The 17,500-nt window shown below is 41.6% G+C and overlaps 1 protein-coding gene across 1 annotated transcript in view; it reads right to left on the minus strand.

Moving 5' to 3' along the window:
- Positions 1-8,616, minus strand: part of LOC125028997 (mucin-5AC-like) — a 225,497-nt gene extending 216,881 nt beyond the window's left edge. The window contains exon 1 of the mRNA XM_047618693.1: positions 7,553-8,616. Within this exon, the coding sequence (XP_047474649.1) occupies positions 7,553-8,616 (1,064 nt within the window). The remainder of the gene's footprint in view (positions 1-7,552) is intronic.
- Between the last annotated feature and the right edge of the window lie 8,884 nt (positions 8,617-17,500).

Raw genomic sequence — 17,500 nt, forward strand, 5'->3', positions numbered from 1 at the left:
AGAGAGAGAGAGAGAGAGAGAGAGAGAGAGAGAGAGAGAGAGAGAGAGAGAGAGAGAGAGAGAGAGAGAGAGAGAAGCGTTTGTGACCTAATGAATGAATAAGAAAATGAGTGAATGAGTGAATGAATGATTGAGTGAGTGGGTGAGTGCGCGCATATGGGTCTGCACCCGAAGTACCTTTTAACGTCTCGATTATTTTAATATTTATCTCTCTGCTGTCAGTTTATCGTTTCTTCCCACAGGCTGTGCCATCTTCACCTCATCATCTTATTGTATTATTATTGTTTAATTTTCTTTCTCTTGCCTTTTTTTCTCTTCTGGTCACGATTCTTTCCGTCTCTCCTCGTCACCGAGATCCTACTTTATTTTATCATATGTCCAGTTTCTTGTTCATGTTATTAGTTTCTTGGTTATCATCGTGTTCTCCAGTCTCTTCCCTGTTATCACCAACTTTATCATTCCATTGTCAATTATTCTCTACGTACATCGCCTGCTCGCCCTGTCGCATCGTCGCCACTCCTTATGTCTCATTTTTCCTGTGCCTCATGCGAGATTTTCGGCCTTACGTGGCTGTTGTGAGTGAGGGTTAGGTAAGGTACATTCAACATCAGGTCGAGTCTTATCAGTTTCCACAAGAACAAGCCGAAGTTGGTACCGCGTGGTGGTCTGTGCATGTTAAGAGCTTGTGTGAAGAGTGTGGGTCGTCAGCGAGCGTGAGATGAATAGGCCTACATGCTAACGGCGTGGAAAGCCTACGCGAAGGAAATGTTTTTATTTTTTTATTATTATTATTATTTTTTTTTTTTAGGTGATACACGTTCGGCCTCTGAGGCGGATTAATGTGTTGAAGGCCTACTTGAAAAAATAAACATATATATATATATATATATATATATATATATATATATATATATATAAATATGCACACACTAACACACACATATACAGAGAATATATATATATATATATATATATATATATATAAATATAGATATAGATATATATAGATATATATAGATATATATGTATGTATATGTATGTATATGTATGTATATGTATGTGTGTGTGTGTGTGTGTGTGTGTGTGTGTGTGTGTGTGTGTGTGTGTGTGTGTGTGTGTGTGTGTGTGTGTGTGTGTGCGTGTGTGTGTGTGTGTGTGTGTGTGTGTGGGTGAGCCAAGCGCGTCTGGCTTTTTCAACCCAAAGCCTGTCCTTCACGAGGTCGGCGCCTGACGTGTGATGGGTCATAGGCCTGCCCATAAACCAGCATTGCTTGATATGCATAGGCAGCGGGGACGTAGATCTGCATGAGATAGTGTGCATGATGAGATGAATACCTGGACAATGGGATGTGCATGATCGATATAGGCTTACATGACGGAATATCCGCTTGGATTGCTGTTATGAACACCAGGCTGAGCGAGAAGGGTTATGCATGGCAATGAGTCGACGAGCAATGCATGACACGCAAGAACTAACCTGTTGTGCATGGCAGAACGCTACCCGAGATACATTGTTCATGGTCCGATTTGCATGGCAAACTGTGCATGACTGCTGTACACGTTGGGTTGTGCATGGCAGGCTGCTTTAATAATCTTGGTTCGTACATGGCCGGTAGCAGTGAAGATTCCTCATCAAATACTTTTTTCTCTTACATATACATAGCAGATCTGCGGCCTTCCTTGTGTTTTTATACACTTGTTGACTTATGTTTACTTTTTGCTTGCTCTGCTTATCATGAGAAGTCCGGACGTCTTACTTTGGGGTCGGTCCTCTCATTAATTCATCATCAGAATGCTTTTTGTATTACACCTGATGCCTAAATTACCTAATATCATTTAGTTATCGTTTAAGCATGTGTTCATTAGCAACAGGACATTATCATATAAATCATTGGATAAATATAGATCACAGTTAGTCACGTACTTTTGGAATTACCTTTAAAATTGGCAAAGGCGCATCTTACGCGGCGGCGATGGTGAGTGCAAACAGAGAAGAATAAACAAATAAGAAAGACGAGAATAGAAAGAGTGAGTGTCAAGAAAGCAAACAAAGTTGAGGAGAATCAAATACAGCAAGAGAACAGTCACACTGCTTATACTGAAGAAAACGAACTCAAACAATTATGTAATCTGGCTATCTGGCAGGTCATAAAGCAAAGGTCAAGGCAGGCAGTTACATGACTAAGGTCTTAAGGTTAGATTAGATAATGCACCAGGTAAGCAGGCATCGCTCGCTTAACGAAGTGATAGGAAATACTGTTGCTAATCTGACAAAAACGAATTCGGAAAGAGAAAATAGCTACCGAGAATCTAAAAGTATATATCGGACATCGGACAAAAAAACGAAAATAGCTTGCAAATTGTCACCGATAACTTCACAAACCACAAGACCGCAGATTACCCCTATCACCTAAAGAAACAATATTAAGTGGAGGATCTCCAAACAAAGGTCAGTATAACATGCAAAGAGACAAAAAAAGCGGTTCATGAACTAAGGTCAGTGTAGCTGGTAAACTGGAATCCCGAAGCGCAATCAAGAGGCGGCAAGCGTAAAAGGAGAACTGGCAACCCGAAGTTGATAAACAAGAGGACAAAAACAAGTGGATCATCATGCCAAAAAAGGAAAGAAAAACATTGCAAGGAAGACGAGGATACAGACGATTCAAGCACTGGGCAAACACCAGGAAAAAAATTCAAGCGAGGTGAAAGTAAGAGTTTTAACCGAGGTAAACAACCATAGTCCAGTGACAAACAAAAAGTCGATGTAAAGCGTTTGAATGCCAGTTTTTTTTTTTTTTTTTTTTTTTTCCTTTTTTTGGCGACTCACATAATTGCATGACGGCAACAAACCTACGTGGTGAGGGACACAGCCTCTTCTGCTGCAGTACTGCCATCCTGGTTCCCTTTTCCTTTCTTATGGTTCTTTGTTGCTTTCTCCTTAACTCTATATATCTTTCTCCTGTCTCTTTCTCTCCTCTCTCCATTACCTTTCTTTCTTGCTTGCTTACTCTCTCTCTCTTTCTCTCTCTCTCTCTCTCTCTCTCTCTCTCTCTCTCTCTCTCTCTCTCTCTCTCTCTCTCTCTCTCTCTCTCTCTCTCTCTCTCTCTCCCAATCCTTCTGTTCCTCATCTCTCCCTTCTTTTTACCCTGCCCTCCTCCGTCGCCTCTCTTCTTGCTCTTCATTCAACTCTCGTAATTATCCTCATTTTTCTCTTTCTCCTTCTTTCTCCTCATGCCTCTTTCTGCTTCTCCCTCTCTAAGCACAGCATTCGCCTCCTCGCTGCAGTTCAGTGAGCCGGGTAACAGCGCCAAATAAATCTTCATCATCAGCAGCGGGGAAGGAGAGATTGAGGGAGAGGACTGAAAGAAGACGGGGGAAGGGGGAGAAGGGAGAAGGGGGAGGGGGGGAGGAAGTGCTGGAGAGATAAAATAGAAAGGAGTGGAGAGTAAGGGATGAGCGGAGGGAGAGGAAAAGGAGAGAGGGAGAATGAGAGAGAGGAGGAAGGAAGAGTTGTTGAAAGGAAGAAGAAGGGAGGGTAGAGGAAGGAAGAGAGAAGGAAAACGAAAGAGGAGTAGGAGGATGGAGGAGATGAAAAAGAGAGAAAGGGAGGTAAAGGGGGGAGATAGGGAAGGGAGAGAGTGGAAAGAGGAGGAAAGGAGGGGGGAAGGAAGGGCCAGGAGCCGTCGGCACTAACCCACAAGGGTAACCCGGCCTTAGCCTCCACACCAGGCACCTGTGACTGTTCTGGCACACTAACACATATGCGTATAATTAACATCAAATGGAAATGAGCAAAAACGAAAGAAAGGGAAGACGAGGGAGGGCGAGAGCTCTTCATGGTCAAGGGGAAAGGAGAGAGGAAAATGAAGATGGTGAAAATTGGTTAAAGGTATATAAAAATATACATATATATCGCGCAGGGATTTGACGTCAGGGGATAGCCGGGAGGGAGAATGGTGAGGAGAGAGGAGAGAGAAAGATAAGAAGGAGCAAGGGGAAAGAAGGAGGAGGAGGAAGGTTGGGGAGAATGAGGAGGAGGAAAGGTGAGTAGAATGAGGAGGGGGAAAGGTAGGGAGAAGGGGGAGGGAAAGGTAGGGAGAAAGGTAAACAAAGGTGGGAGAGAAGAAGGAGAAAGGTGGTAAGAAGGAGGAAGGGAAACGTGGGAAGGAGGAAGGGGAAAGATGGGGAGAAAGGAAGGAGAAAGGTGGGGAGAAGGAGGTGAGAAAAAGGTGTGAAGAAGGAGGATAGAGAATAGAAGAATGGAAGGAAACATAGAGAATAGAGAATAGAAGGTAAAAAGAAAGGTGGGGAGAGACACGAGAGAAAGATGAGGAGAAGGAAGAGGAGGAAAGGGGACGAGAAAGATGAAGTCGAAAGGCGTTGAGAGGGAAGACGGAGAAAGACAGGAAGAAAGAGATAAAAGACAAGCAAGGAACAGAAAGAAGGATGGAAAAAGGAAGAAAGTAGGGGAGCGCAGGGAAGAGGCGCCTTAGGGAGGAGCCGAAGAGGAAGAGAAGGCTTCTGTTACACGAGGAAGGCCTGCAGAGTAATGAGTAAATGGAAGGATCAGTGGTGCTTCGGGACGTAAAGGGCGGAGGGAAGGAAACATTTCGGGAGGGAAAGGGAGGGAGCCAGGACAGACGGAGATAAAGACAGGGGATGAGAGATGCATAGAAAGGAAGGCTAAAAATCAAGGAAGGAAGGAAAGAAGAACGGAGGAAAAGAGAGAGGTGGTGGTGAAGAGGAAAATGCAGTGAAAAGCGGAGGAGAGGAGAGGAGAGGAAATGAGAGGTAAGGAAAATAAAGAATTGAAGAAGAGAGGAGAGAAGAGAAGAGAAGGTGAGAAGAGAGAGAGAGAGAGAGAGAGAGAGAGAGAGAGAGAGAGAGAGAGAGAGAGAGAGAGAGAGAGAGAGAGAGAGAGAGAGAGAGAAAGAGAGAGAGAGAGGGATAGAAAGAGAGAGAGATAGAAAGAGAGAGAGAGAGAGAGAGAGAGAGAGAGAGAGAGAGAGAGAGAGAGAGAGAGAGAGAGAGAGAGAGAGAGAGAGAGAGAGAGAGAGAGATAGATAGATAGATAGATAGATAGATAGATAGATAGATAGAGAGAGAGAGAGAGAGAGGGAAAGAGTGAGAGAGAAAATGAGAGTGGAGGGGGGAGAGCGAGAGCGAAAGGAAGAGAGCGACCGGCGTGAAGGGATGGAGAGAGAGTAAAGGAGGGAGGAGGGAGGCAGGGTGGGGGGAGGGGGAGGCTGACGCTGCAGGGTCGTCAGGTCGTTCACTCCTGGGCAGTCACCTGTGGGCGCGCTGCCTCGCCTGCACGCCTGCACGCCCACTTGCTCACCTGCCATACGCGGGTTAGCACCATTCACTGCGCCTCCGCGGTGTCCATATGCCGTCGCTTGAACTGCTCGCCTCACGTGACAAGCCAAGAAGAGATGCCAAACAAGCAAACAAACAAAACACCGACGATAGTGCGTGAGGTGGATGAACCATGACCTTCTTGTCTTGTTTGTCTCTTGTCTTGTTTGTGTCTTGCCTCCCGTTTTTGCGCCGTGTTTGTTTGCTTCTGCCTGACGTGCTTGCTTTCGGGCTGACTTGCTTGTACCACGGCTGACGTGTTGGTGTCCTCCCTGACGTGTCCCGCCTCTCCTTGTTCGTATCCTGCTTGCTTCGCTCGCTTCCTGCAAATCTTGTTGATGGCATGCAACTTATTAATTCCCAGTTTGAAATATTGATCTGCGGTTTGCATAGCTGTCTTAGTGAACACACACACCTTGCTGTATGTAATGCTCGATTTGTGTCCTAGCTTTACGTCCTGTGTGGCCTTTCCTCCGTCTTGTTTACGCCCCAGTGTTTACATGCGTCCTGTCGATCTTATGCAGCCGACATGACTTACAATCTATGTGATTCGATTTCATGTGGCTGGGCTTTATGTCGGGCTTGTGTCTGTCTATATTTTGCTTGTCGGATTTCATAGCCATTGTCTGAATGTGTTGTTTACGTGCAGCGAGGCGCCCTGTGTTGCCGCCCATCTCTGTCTCTTCTTTTTAACTCTTCCACTTTCACATGACTGCGAATATTCAATAATACATGCATACATACACATACATTTATACTTACATATATACATATACAGATACATACATACATATGTATATGTGTAGATAAATGTGTATATGTTTATATGTGTATATATATACACATACATACATACATACATACATACATACATATATATATATATATATATATATATATATATATATATTTACACACACATATATATTTACACACACACACACACACACACATATATATATATATATATATATATATATATATATATATATATATATATATATTGTGTGTGTGTGTGTGTGTGTGACGATAGAGAGAGAGAGAGAAAGGGAGAGAGAGAGATGGGGGGAGTAAGGAGGGAGGGAGGGAGGGAGGGAGGGAGGGAGGGAGGGAGGGAGGGAGGGAGGGAGGGAGGGAGGGAGGGAGGGTGGGAGGGTGGGAGGGTGGGAGGGTGGGAGGGTGGGAGGGAGGGAGGGAGGGAGGGAGGGAGGGAGGGAGGGAGGGAGAGAGAGAGGGAGAGAGGGTGGGAGGGAAGGAGAAAGAGAAAGAGAAAGAGAAAGAGAAAGAGAAAGAGAAAGAGAAAGAGAAAGAGAAAGAGAAAGAGAAAGAGAAAGAGAAAGAGAAAGAGAAAGAGAAAGAAAAAGAAAAAGCGAGAGAGTAAGAGAGAGAGAGAGAGAGAGAGAGAGAGAGAGAGAGAGAGAGAGAGAGAGAGAGAGAGAGAGAGAGAGAGAGAGAGAGAGAGAGAGAGAGAGAGCTGAATATATGTAGATATAGATATATAGAGCTAGATAGACTGATGGATTGAGAAACAGGTAAACAGACGTATGTATATACAAATGTGTGTGTGTACGTATGTGTATACATACACAGTATTTCTTTACATCTGTCTTAATCATTCACTTATATATCAACATCGTTTTTTATCGATTAATTCCTCTTACACACAAACACAAATGCCACATAAACAAATATTTTCATACACACAGGATACATCAAAGTAATAAATTCTCATTCTAATAATTTATTCATCCTTACAATACTTTTTCGCTTCTTTATTTTTGTTGTTACCAATAAAACATGAGAAATCATTCATTACTGCATTTCCGGCGGACATATCGCTGGAAGCCATTACATGTTTGTCTAGTTTTTGTTTCAGTAACAGCTATCGACGGCATTCAGTCGTATATCATTCCGCGATGGTGTTCACAAGTGTGCGACAGATGTTTGGGTTTCGACCGCAGCGTCTGAAGGACGGTCTGCTTACGTCTTGCGACGACCTCAAGCTAAGGTCGCATATAAGAGGCACTGCCTTCGTAAGTGAGGCACTGGCACACGTGGCAATGATATTTAATACGCAGCGTGGTACTCACCTCTCACCACAACATCGCGGGTCACGTGGTACATTACTCGAAACGCCACAACACCATTCACGTGATACTCACCTCCTTCCACATCAACACAGTCACGTGGTACTCACCTGTCAGACGAATCAGCTGAGTCGTATCTGTTCGCGCACCGCTGAGTGGTCTCTTTCCTCATGATCTTATCCTCTCCTTCCTCCCCTTCCTCGTCTTCTTCTTCCTCCTCTTCCTCCTCCTCTTCCTCTCCCGAACCTCCCTTCATCACATTACACACACTCGACACAACACTTGTGAGCTCCGAACATTTCAACGAACTGGTCTTCATGTTGCCAAAGTCAGGACACAACACCAGTGAAGGGTTACTGCCGGGCAGAGTTGAGGAAGTGTTGGAGGGGACAGGGACTGTACCCAGGGACGTCGCTTCCTTGTCGGAGGGGACAGGGACTGTGCCCAGGGACGTCGCTTCCTTGTCGGAGGGGACAGGGACTGTGCCCAAAGGCGTCGGTTCCTTGTCGGAGGGGACAGGCGAAGTGCTGGAGAATCGGGCTTGGGCGTCGAGGATCGCCGGTGCGTTGCAGAGCTTGTCGCTATACGATTGTGATCTGGTGGTCACATGTGCGGCACGATCAGTTGAAGAAACAGGTGTTGGGACAGGTGGTGGGGGTAATGACTGACTGGTTGTAGGTGTTGGGGCAGGTGGTGAATTTGATAATTGTATGGATGAGGTGGCAGGTGTCTGGACAGCTGGTGAAGACTGAGTGAGTGAGGCTGAAGACGTAGGGACAGGTTGCAGAGGTAATGACTGACTGGGTGAGGTCGCAGGGGCGGGGATTGGCCGTGGGGTTGAGGTTGGCTCGCATGCGGACAGGGTTGTGTCCCGCGCGACTGCAGTTCTTACACTGAGGCGACGTGCGGGCAGGCTGCTGCTGTTGCAGGTTGCCGCTGCTTTTGCTGTTGTTGTTGTTACTGCTGCTGCACTCCTCGTAGGTGGCGGGCGCTCCCGACCACTCCACACGCCCCTCTCTTCACACCCATCGCCCCCATGAGCGCCCACGCACTTGTCCCAAGCAGCAGCAGCGGCGAGAGAGGCGTGGTGCGGGCGTGCGGCGGACCTGCCGGGCGGGCGTCGGCCACGAGGCAATACACAGGAGAGAGGAGCGTCTCCCTCCACTCCCGCCATGGCGAGCACTGCCGACCCGTCTGTAGTCTGCCGCCCCTCACACACGCTCACGCACACCCGCCACGCACATACACACGTACATAGACACGCACACCCCATCACTGTCATGCACGCCGACATATTTAAACTCCTACTGCCATGTACAAGTATACATGGAACTGGCTATGTGCACATAGAACGCTGGGAACACATTGCATCGGACTAATAAGTAGGAACATGTGGAGCATAGATACATCAATCATTGAATTACCATGCCTACCTCATACACAACTCCAACGACACTAATAGGCACTTGTCATTCAGACGGACACGCACACTTCTGCTTTACGGGAACTGTCATTGATATAAAAATGTGAACATGACCTTGACGATCAGGCATAACGTTTATATTAACACATAGTCTTTCACTTGTCACACTACCGTAGAATTAGCTTCATCATCAAATACAGAAGCATGCAGTTCACTAAGACACTAAAACACACACACACACACACACACACACACACACACATACACACACACACACACACACACACACACACGGTCACATACGATTATATCTATTCATCTTTTAAAATATGTGACTAAGGTAATGAGGTTTTAGTCCATATACTTGTCTTGTCCTTTTCACTGTGACGTCTTTAATATTCCCTGAAAGCCACTACTACACACATTTCAGAAATGATAAAAGGTGCTGTCTAAAAGAAATAATGGTAATCATGTGACTACTACTACTACTACCACAACTATAACTAGTTGCTACTACTACAGCTACTGGTAATACAGGACTACTACTCCTACCATTACTACCAATACTACTATTACTAACTACTTCTACTGCTACTACTACTACTAGTACAGACAACAACTACTATTATTACTACTACTGCTCCTACAACAACTACTGCTACTACTATTAATACTACTATTACCATTACTACTACTACACTACCATTACTGCTACTACTACTACTACTACTGCTGCTACTACTATTACCACTACAACCACCACTATTACTACTACTACCATTACTAATACTACTACCACTACTAATACTATTATCATTACTACTACTACAACTATATTACTACTATTCCTACTATCATTACGCTACTACTACGGTCACTATTGCTACTGCTACTGCTACTACTAGTACCCTTACTGCTACTACTACTACTATCATTACTATTACTAATATTACTACTACCATTACTTCTACTTCTACTACCATTACTGCTACTGCTACTACTACCATTACTACTACCACTGTTACTACCACTACTACTATACCATTACTACTGCTACTACTACCATTGCTGCTACTATTATTACTGTTATTACTATTACTATTACTACTACTACCATTACTGCTTCTACTACTACTACTGCAACCATTACTGCTGCTAGTAACTACTTCTACCATTACTACTACTACTATACCATTACTACTACTACCATTACTGCTACTACTACTACTGCTGCTACTTCTACCATTACTGCTACTATTACTACTACTATTACTAAAACTACTGTTTCTACTACTACCATTACTGCTTCTACTACTACTACTACCATTATTGCTACTACTATTACTATTACTACTACTATTATTATTACTGCTACTACTATTACTATTACCATTACTGCTACTATTACTACTACTACTATTATTACTGCTACTACTATTACTATTACCATTACTGCTACTATTACTACTACTACTACCATTAATGCTTCTACTACTATTACTTTTCAGATGTAAGGTTACAAGCGACAACTCTTTTAATTTCCGGAAAAGTTAATGATATGTCTTATTAGCAATATCCTCTATCAGGCCTGTTTAAATGTCAAGTATTTCGCTGATCGCATTCAAATTAATACTTTAAAGATAATAGTTCAACCTTTGGACAACATGAAACGCTTCATTCTATGGTCACAATATTGACAATGGAATAAAAATCCAAATGATGTTTCTTCATCCTTCTGCTACGACCACTCCTCTTTTGCATCTACAGCCCAGTCTTATTACTTTATAGTCACACCTCGTACCCATGCAAGCACATACATGCAATAACTTCAAACAACGACGCATGAATAAAATCGTACATGATAATTCTTTCATCTCGTACACAGCATATGCACAATATCGTGGCAAATCATAACACGGTTGCACGGCTATCGATACACCCAAGCAAGGAAGACACTTACATATTCATACATTCACATTTACATCTGGTTACAGGTTATATCTGTTGACACTCAGTCACACACTCGCGCATTCATTAACGATCAAAACCTCACGAAAATGTTCGTGAAAATGTATAAATGTATAAACACGAACTGCAGTTTGCTTTATGCCGAGATGAATTAGGGGAAACCATGTTATGTGGTCTGGTGTCGTATTAGTTTCACTTATTTTGGATTAAGTAACATGATTTATCAAGGTTGTTTCCAATTTCTCGTAAATCAGATAAATTAGGAATTCGTTTTCAACAACAAAAAAGCAACGTACTCAGGTACGAGACTTTTGTTAGGAATATAACGTAGACATTTTAGAATTAACTACCAACAATATTTATATTGTTTTTACCCTACCTACATATTTCTTGGTCGGTGAACAAAGAAATATTTTGACATGAATACATGCATACTAAGACGCATCCATGATGGTACTGGCAAAATACCAAAATGTACAAGTGGGGGGTAGTAATGCCCCGAGTTGGTGCTTTTTTCTTATTAGGAATCTATTTTCATGTAATATCACTTATTTCTATAGTATTTTACAATTGGATGACTGCAGAAATTGTATACACAGCAGGCAAGCAAAAGTATGAAAAAGTATGAAGCCTGGGAATTATCGACCTGCGTCCTCTCCACGGAGGAAGCGCTTAGTCCTTACCCCACAGCAGTCGGTTTTAAATTCTAGACTGAAATATTTGATAATGAATACACGTACTCTGCTTCTGTTCCGCTGGACCTGTTAACATTCTGTAACTACTGTACTGATCTGTATATCAAATGAATATTGCGTGTCTTATGCATATGTACTACAAGCATGCAGGGGTAGGGCCGGCGCTGTTCACTAGGCAAAAGTAGGCGATCGCCAAGGGTGCTAAAATCGGGGAGCGCCACGCAAATTCTGGCTCAGTAATCTTCTTGGAGTGGTCGGATCAACATATATAAGGATTTCTAGAGTGTTTAGCAACTGTCACATTGCAGCTATCCCGAATGCATTTGTGTAATTACCTTGTAATTACGCACACCGTAGGGAGCTGAATCGGCTACCCTAGCGCAGCTGTTGTACGCATACATACACATATTCTACAAATGTCAAAAGTAAGAGCAAGAGAGGGTATCTGTTTCCCTTGTGTTGATATGGAATAACCTGAATAAGACGCTGTGACAAAGTTAAGTATTCCAATGATATTCGAAAAAGACTATATGTGAATTAGTATCCCCCGTACACGTACTTAGTATAATTACAATGCAATAACAAAACTGTAAGGAGTATGTTGACTTAAGCATAATATGAATTTCATGTGTGATTTTCACTAACTGATGTAATGCTTTAGTCACCCACAGCAATCTAAAATTCACACATTTTCTGTGTTACCATGTTTTGTTTATTTTTTAAAACCTCTTTAAAGGTTCACTCTTCGAGTAAACGAAAATATGAAAACCTCAGTCTTGCGTATTACATCTCTTTCTCCGTCAGAACAATAGTGCCACATCCTTCGCGGGAAAAAAATATATGCCAAACACACTGAACAAATACAGGGGAAACGTACCCAAAGTGTTTCGAGATTTGCGTCGAGTGTGCTGAAGGGGGGGGGGGGGAGAGACCACGGACGTGAGGGGGGGAAGACTTCAAAGTAGCCCACGCCTGTGATCTGTTCTGTGGGTTGAGCTCGACGCGGGTTGTTGTCAATTTTTTTATATTATATTTGTTTAAATGCAAACTTCTTTAAACTGGTTTCCAATTATGTCTTTTCTGGTGATAGAATGGGTGAGCGCTAAACTGCACTTTTAATTAAACTCGTTTTTAAGTATGACACATAGCTAATACATGTAGTATTTCCACTGAATTGAGAAATATGAGGATTTCCACTAGAAAATAATTGGATATATATTAGAGTTTATGGTGAAGCGGGTGCAATGATTGTTAATTACTTGCGAGGAAATTGTAGACATTTGTGTTCAAATTGGGCAAATCAGGAGTGCGATTGTTTGCTCTTGCTGTTTCACTCCAAATACTGTAGGTCACATAACTGTTCTGGTTTTAGGATATGCATCCATACTTTTCAACATCTATGGGGACACACACACACACACACACACACACACACACACACACACACACACACACACACACACACACACACACACACACACACACATACATACATACATACACATACACATACACATACACATACACATACACATACACACACACACACACACACACACACACACACACACACACACACACACACACATACACATACACATACACATACACATACACATACACATACACACACACACACACACACATACACATACACACACACGCACACACGTGTGTGTGTGTGTGTGTGTGTGTGTGTGCGTGTGTGTGTGCATATATATACACAATATCTATATATATGATATCATATACACACGTGTGTATGTATGTATATTATGTATGTACACAGACACATATATATATATACATATATACATATGTGTGTGTATATATATATATTTATATATATATATATATATATATATATATATATAATCATCCTGCATCAATCCATTGCAAGACGTAGAGCTCTCCCAATCTTTTCCAACTTTGTCTGTCTTGCGTTTTTTGTTTCCTGTCTTGGCCCCCACATTTCGTTATTTCGTCACGTCATCTTGCCAATGGTCTGGCCCTTGGCCTCTTTATGTTATCAATAACCTAGTCTGTTACTTTCTTTGTCCACCTATCGTCCTGTCTCCGACATATATGACCTGCCCATTGCCAATTCTTCTTTTTGATGGTCCCAAGTATATCTTCCACTTTTGTCTGTTCCCTGATCCACGTCGCCCTCACCCGATCTCTTAGGCTAATTCCCAGCATCAACCTCTCTGGGCACGTATTCGTTTCCTCTTAATTATTCTGGTTGTAGTCCATGTTTCTGATTCATAGGTCATAACTGGGAGGACGCATTGGTTAAAGACTTCTTTTTAAACATAATGGCAATGAACCTCTCAGTATGATACTGTGTCTGCCTATAGCGCTCCAGCCTAGACTGATACGTCGCTTTATTTCCTCTTCTCTAGATGCGTTTGTCTGTATGAATTGTCCTAGATATATATACACTTGTCCACTACCTCTAGCACTTCGCCTGGCACATGTATCAGTTCGAGTTTAACTCTACTGTTGAACATGACCTTAGTCTTTTTCTTGCTTAGACTTTCTCTATTCAGATCGTTTATTAATTTCTGAAGTTCATTTGCTGATTCACTGAAGAGAACAATATCGTCTGTAAATCTTAGATTGTTTAGGTGTTCCTCCTCTATTTTGATACCCTTTCCGTTTCATTCTAGCTTCTTGATTATTTCCTCAAGGCAAGCTGTAAACGGTTTTGGTGAGATGGTGTCGCCCTGTCTAACTTTGTCTAACTTTTATGGTATTTTATCGGTTTCCGTATGGAGCTTAACGGTAGCTGTCCCATCTTCGTATATATATCTTCCAATGTTTTACAATATACCTCCTACTCCTTGTCTTCGAATAGCTTCTAATACTGCTGGTATTTGTACAGTCAATTGCCTTTTCGTAATCGATAAATCCCATACACGGGTTTCCTATGTTCGTATACTTTTTCTCTTCTTTGGGTTAGCATATGGATGTGATCTGTTGCTGAAAATCCATTGCGGAAGCCAGCCTGTGATTACTTTAGTGAACAGTTTGTAAACTAAAAGTAAAAGGAGGTTTATGGGTCGGTAGTTTATTTTTAGATCCTTTCTGTCCCCTTTTTATGTATCAAAGTAAATGTTTCATTTTTCCAGGCTTTCGGAGATTTTCCGCTGAGAAGGCATTTGTTAAAGAGATTGACTAATTTCACTTGCATATATTATAAGGCCTATCCTAATTCCGTCTTCACCTGGTGTAATGATTTTACTGAGACACTGTCTCTAAAAGCGAAGACCTTATTTCTATTTTTCCCATAAATAGGACCCCGATAGGTGACCTGGGAGCAATAGTGGCTAAGAGGTGGCTCCATATCGCTCCATACACTCTTACCTAGTATATGTATTTATGTAATATACATATACATGCATATGTATATATATATATATATGTATACATACGTATACATGTGTGTATATATATGGATATATACATATGAAAATATTTATATACCATATAAATATATATATATATATATATATATATGTATATATATGTGTGTGTATATATATATATGTATATATATGTGTGTGTATATATATATATATATATATATATATATATATATATATATATATATATATATATATATAGAGAGAGAGAGAGAGAGAGATATGCATGTGTATATATACGTATATGTGAGTACATATATACATACAATATATATACGTATATGTGAGTACATATATATATATATATATATATATATATATATACATACACACATTACTATTAATGTTATATATATATATATTAAATATATATATTAGTACTCTATAAATTTTGATGCTGGGTAGAGGACTACTGCCCCTCCCACTCTGCAAGTAAGCCGGGCTGTGGGTCTCATTGGGAGGGCAGCCAGTAAGGTGCAGGCTGGGAGTGGAGGTTAGCCACCCTGCCTGCTTTCTGGTGGCTGCCAATCCAGTATAAGGCCTGTGGGGCAAAACCTAAGGAAACTTCACAGGCAGACAATGGGCACTGCAGCCCACTGCCCCCCTTTATATGAGGCGACCTCGGCGAGTGTTAGAAGTGGCGTCCACCCAAAGTGACTATCCTTGCCTCTAAGTGGGACTTAAAATGTCTGCTCTTTGCAACAGGATAAACAACCACCCCTGCTATCGAGGATTCTGAAGCGGATGAGGGTTGAGGTAGCTGTCCTTTCGGAGGTGAGAAGACCTGACAGCAGTTCAATTAGTGTGGGTGGTTACACCTACTACTGGTCTAGCCAGAGCAATTGTCAGTAAAGGAGATTACTCCAGTCGATGATAATATAATGTCACTGAGACTGAAGCATGTATTTGGTTCCAGGTGTCTTAAAGTTGTGCACGTTTATACTGATGTTTGTTAACTCGATGTGAAAGAGGTATCCTACGCCACATTCACACCTGTGACAGTAGCCCCCTACGAGACATTGGCATTGTTCTGGGAGACTTTAATGCAGTATCAAGTCGTGATAGACCTGACTATGAGGTGTCTGCCAATACTTAAGGCTCAGAAATTGATTCCAACAGAGAGAGTAGCCTCCTATGGGAGTTTATCAGGTCCCAGAGAATGGCAATTTCTGACTCCTGCTATCAGCCCTCCAACCCACATCGCTGGACATGATACAGTGATGTGGGTAGTACTGCCAAGGAGGTCTTGCTCTTGCTGGAAGATCCTCCAGAACTGCAAGTTTTACGTGGTGCTGAGTTTGTGGCTGCCCTTCGGATCCACCTCAAAATCCCCCATCTATCCAGTACTCACCCCAGGATGTTTCACTCGGAGAAATTGAGGGAGGAGAGTGCCCAGAGGATTACTATGGTTATATCTGACCGATTCACAGTACTCAGGAACCTGACGGACCCTGTAGTGTTGGATTCCTTCCCTGTAGTACCTGAATGTCATCTGGCAGTTCAGTACCATTCCATGGGACCTGTTGAGGGCCAGCAACTACGATGGCTTCACTCACATTCTACAACAGACTGAAGCAATCTGAATTGGGCCTAGAAGTGCAATGAGGATGTCACAGTGAGCTTTACATACCTCGCTAGTGTAGTTCATGACTCTGGGCTGTAAGTAGACGGATTGGCCCGGCAGCAGGTGCCATGAGTATTGATAGTTGCCAGTACCTGTGCAGGACCAATCTACGAGTCTTCATGAACCTACTAATGACACTTTTGCTTTACGTATGGGAAACCCTGAGCACTATCCTGTGCCATGGGGTCTCGTCTAGACAAGTCCTTGTGCAGGATCATGGGGCATAGTTGGCAGTACCATTTGTCCAACCAGCGGTTACACTGTGAGATCGGCATAAGACCTGTTACTTTATAGGTGTGTGTGTATTTATATCTACACACACACATACACACACACAGACACACACACACACATATATATGTATATATATATATATATATATATATATATACATTTTATATACATATATACACATATATTATATAAACACATATACATATATATACACACATTTCTATTAATATTATCATTATAATTATCATCATCATCATCATCATTATTATTTTTAACATCATTATTTTTATTACTAAGACTATCACTGTTATTATTTTCATTATCATTACCATTAATATCAGTATTTTTATTATCATTGTCATTTTTATTGTTATTATTATTTCTGTTAATATTATTTGATCTTATTACTATTACTGTTATCATTATTGCTATTATTATTATTATTATCATTATCGTTATTATCATCATTATCATAATTATTATTATTACTATTGTTATTATTATTGTTATTATCATAATCATTAATGTTTTTTATCATTATTATTGTACGGGAACAGTCGAAAGAAGATTGTTGTTATTATTGTTATTATTATTATTGTTATCATTATTATAATTATAATCATTGTTATTATTATCATTATCATTATTACTATGATTGTTATTATCATTATCGTTATTAGTATCATCAT

The sequence above is a fragment of the Penaeus chinensis genome, chromosome 9, assembly GCF_019202785.1.
Source record: "Penaeus chinensis breed Huanghai No. 1 chromosome 9, ASM1920278v2, whole genome shotgun sequence".
Taxonomy (NCBI): domain Eukaryota; kingdom Metazoa; phylum Arthropoda; class Malacostraca; order Decapoda; family Penaeidae; genus Penaeus; species Penaeus chinensis.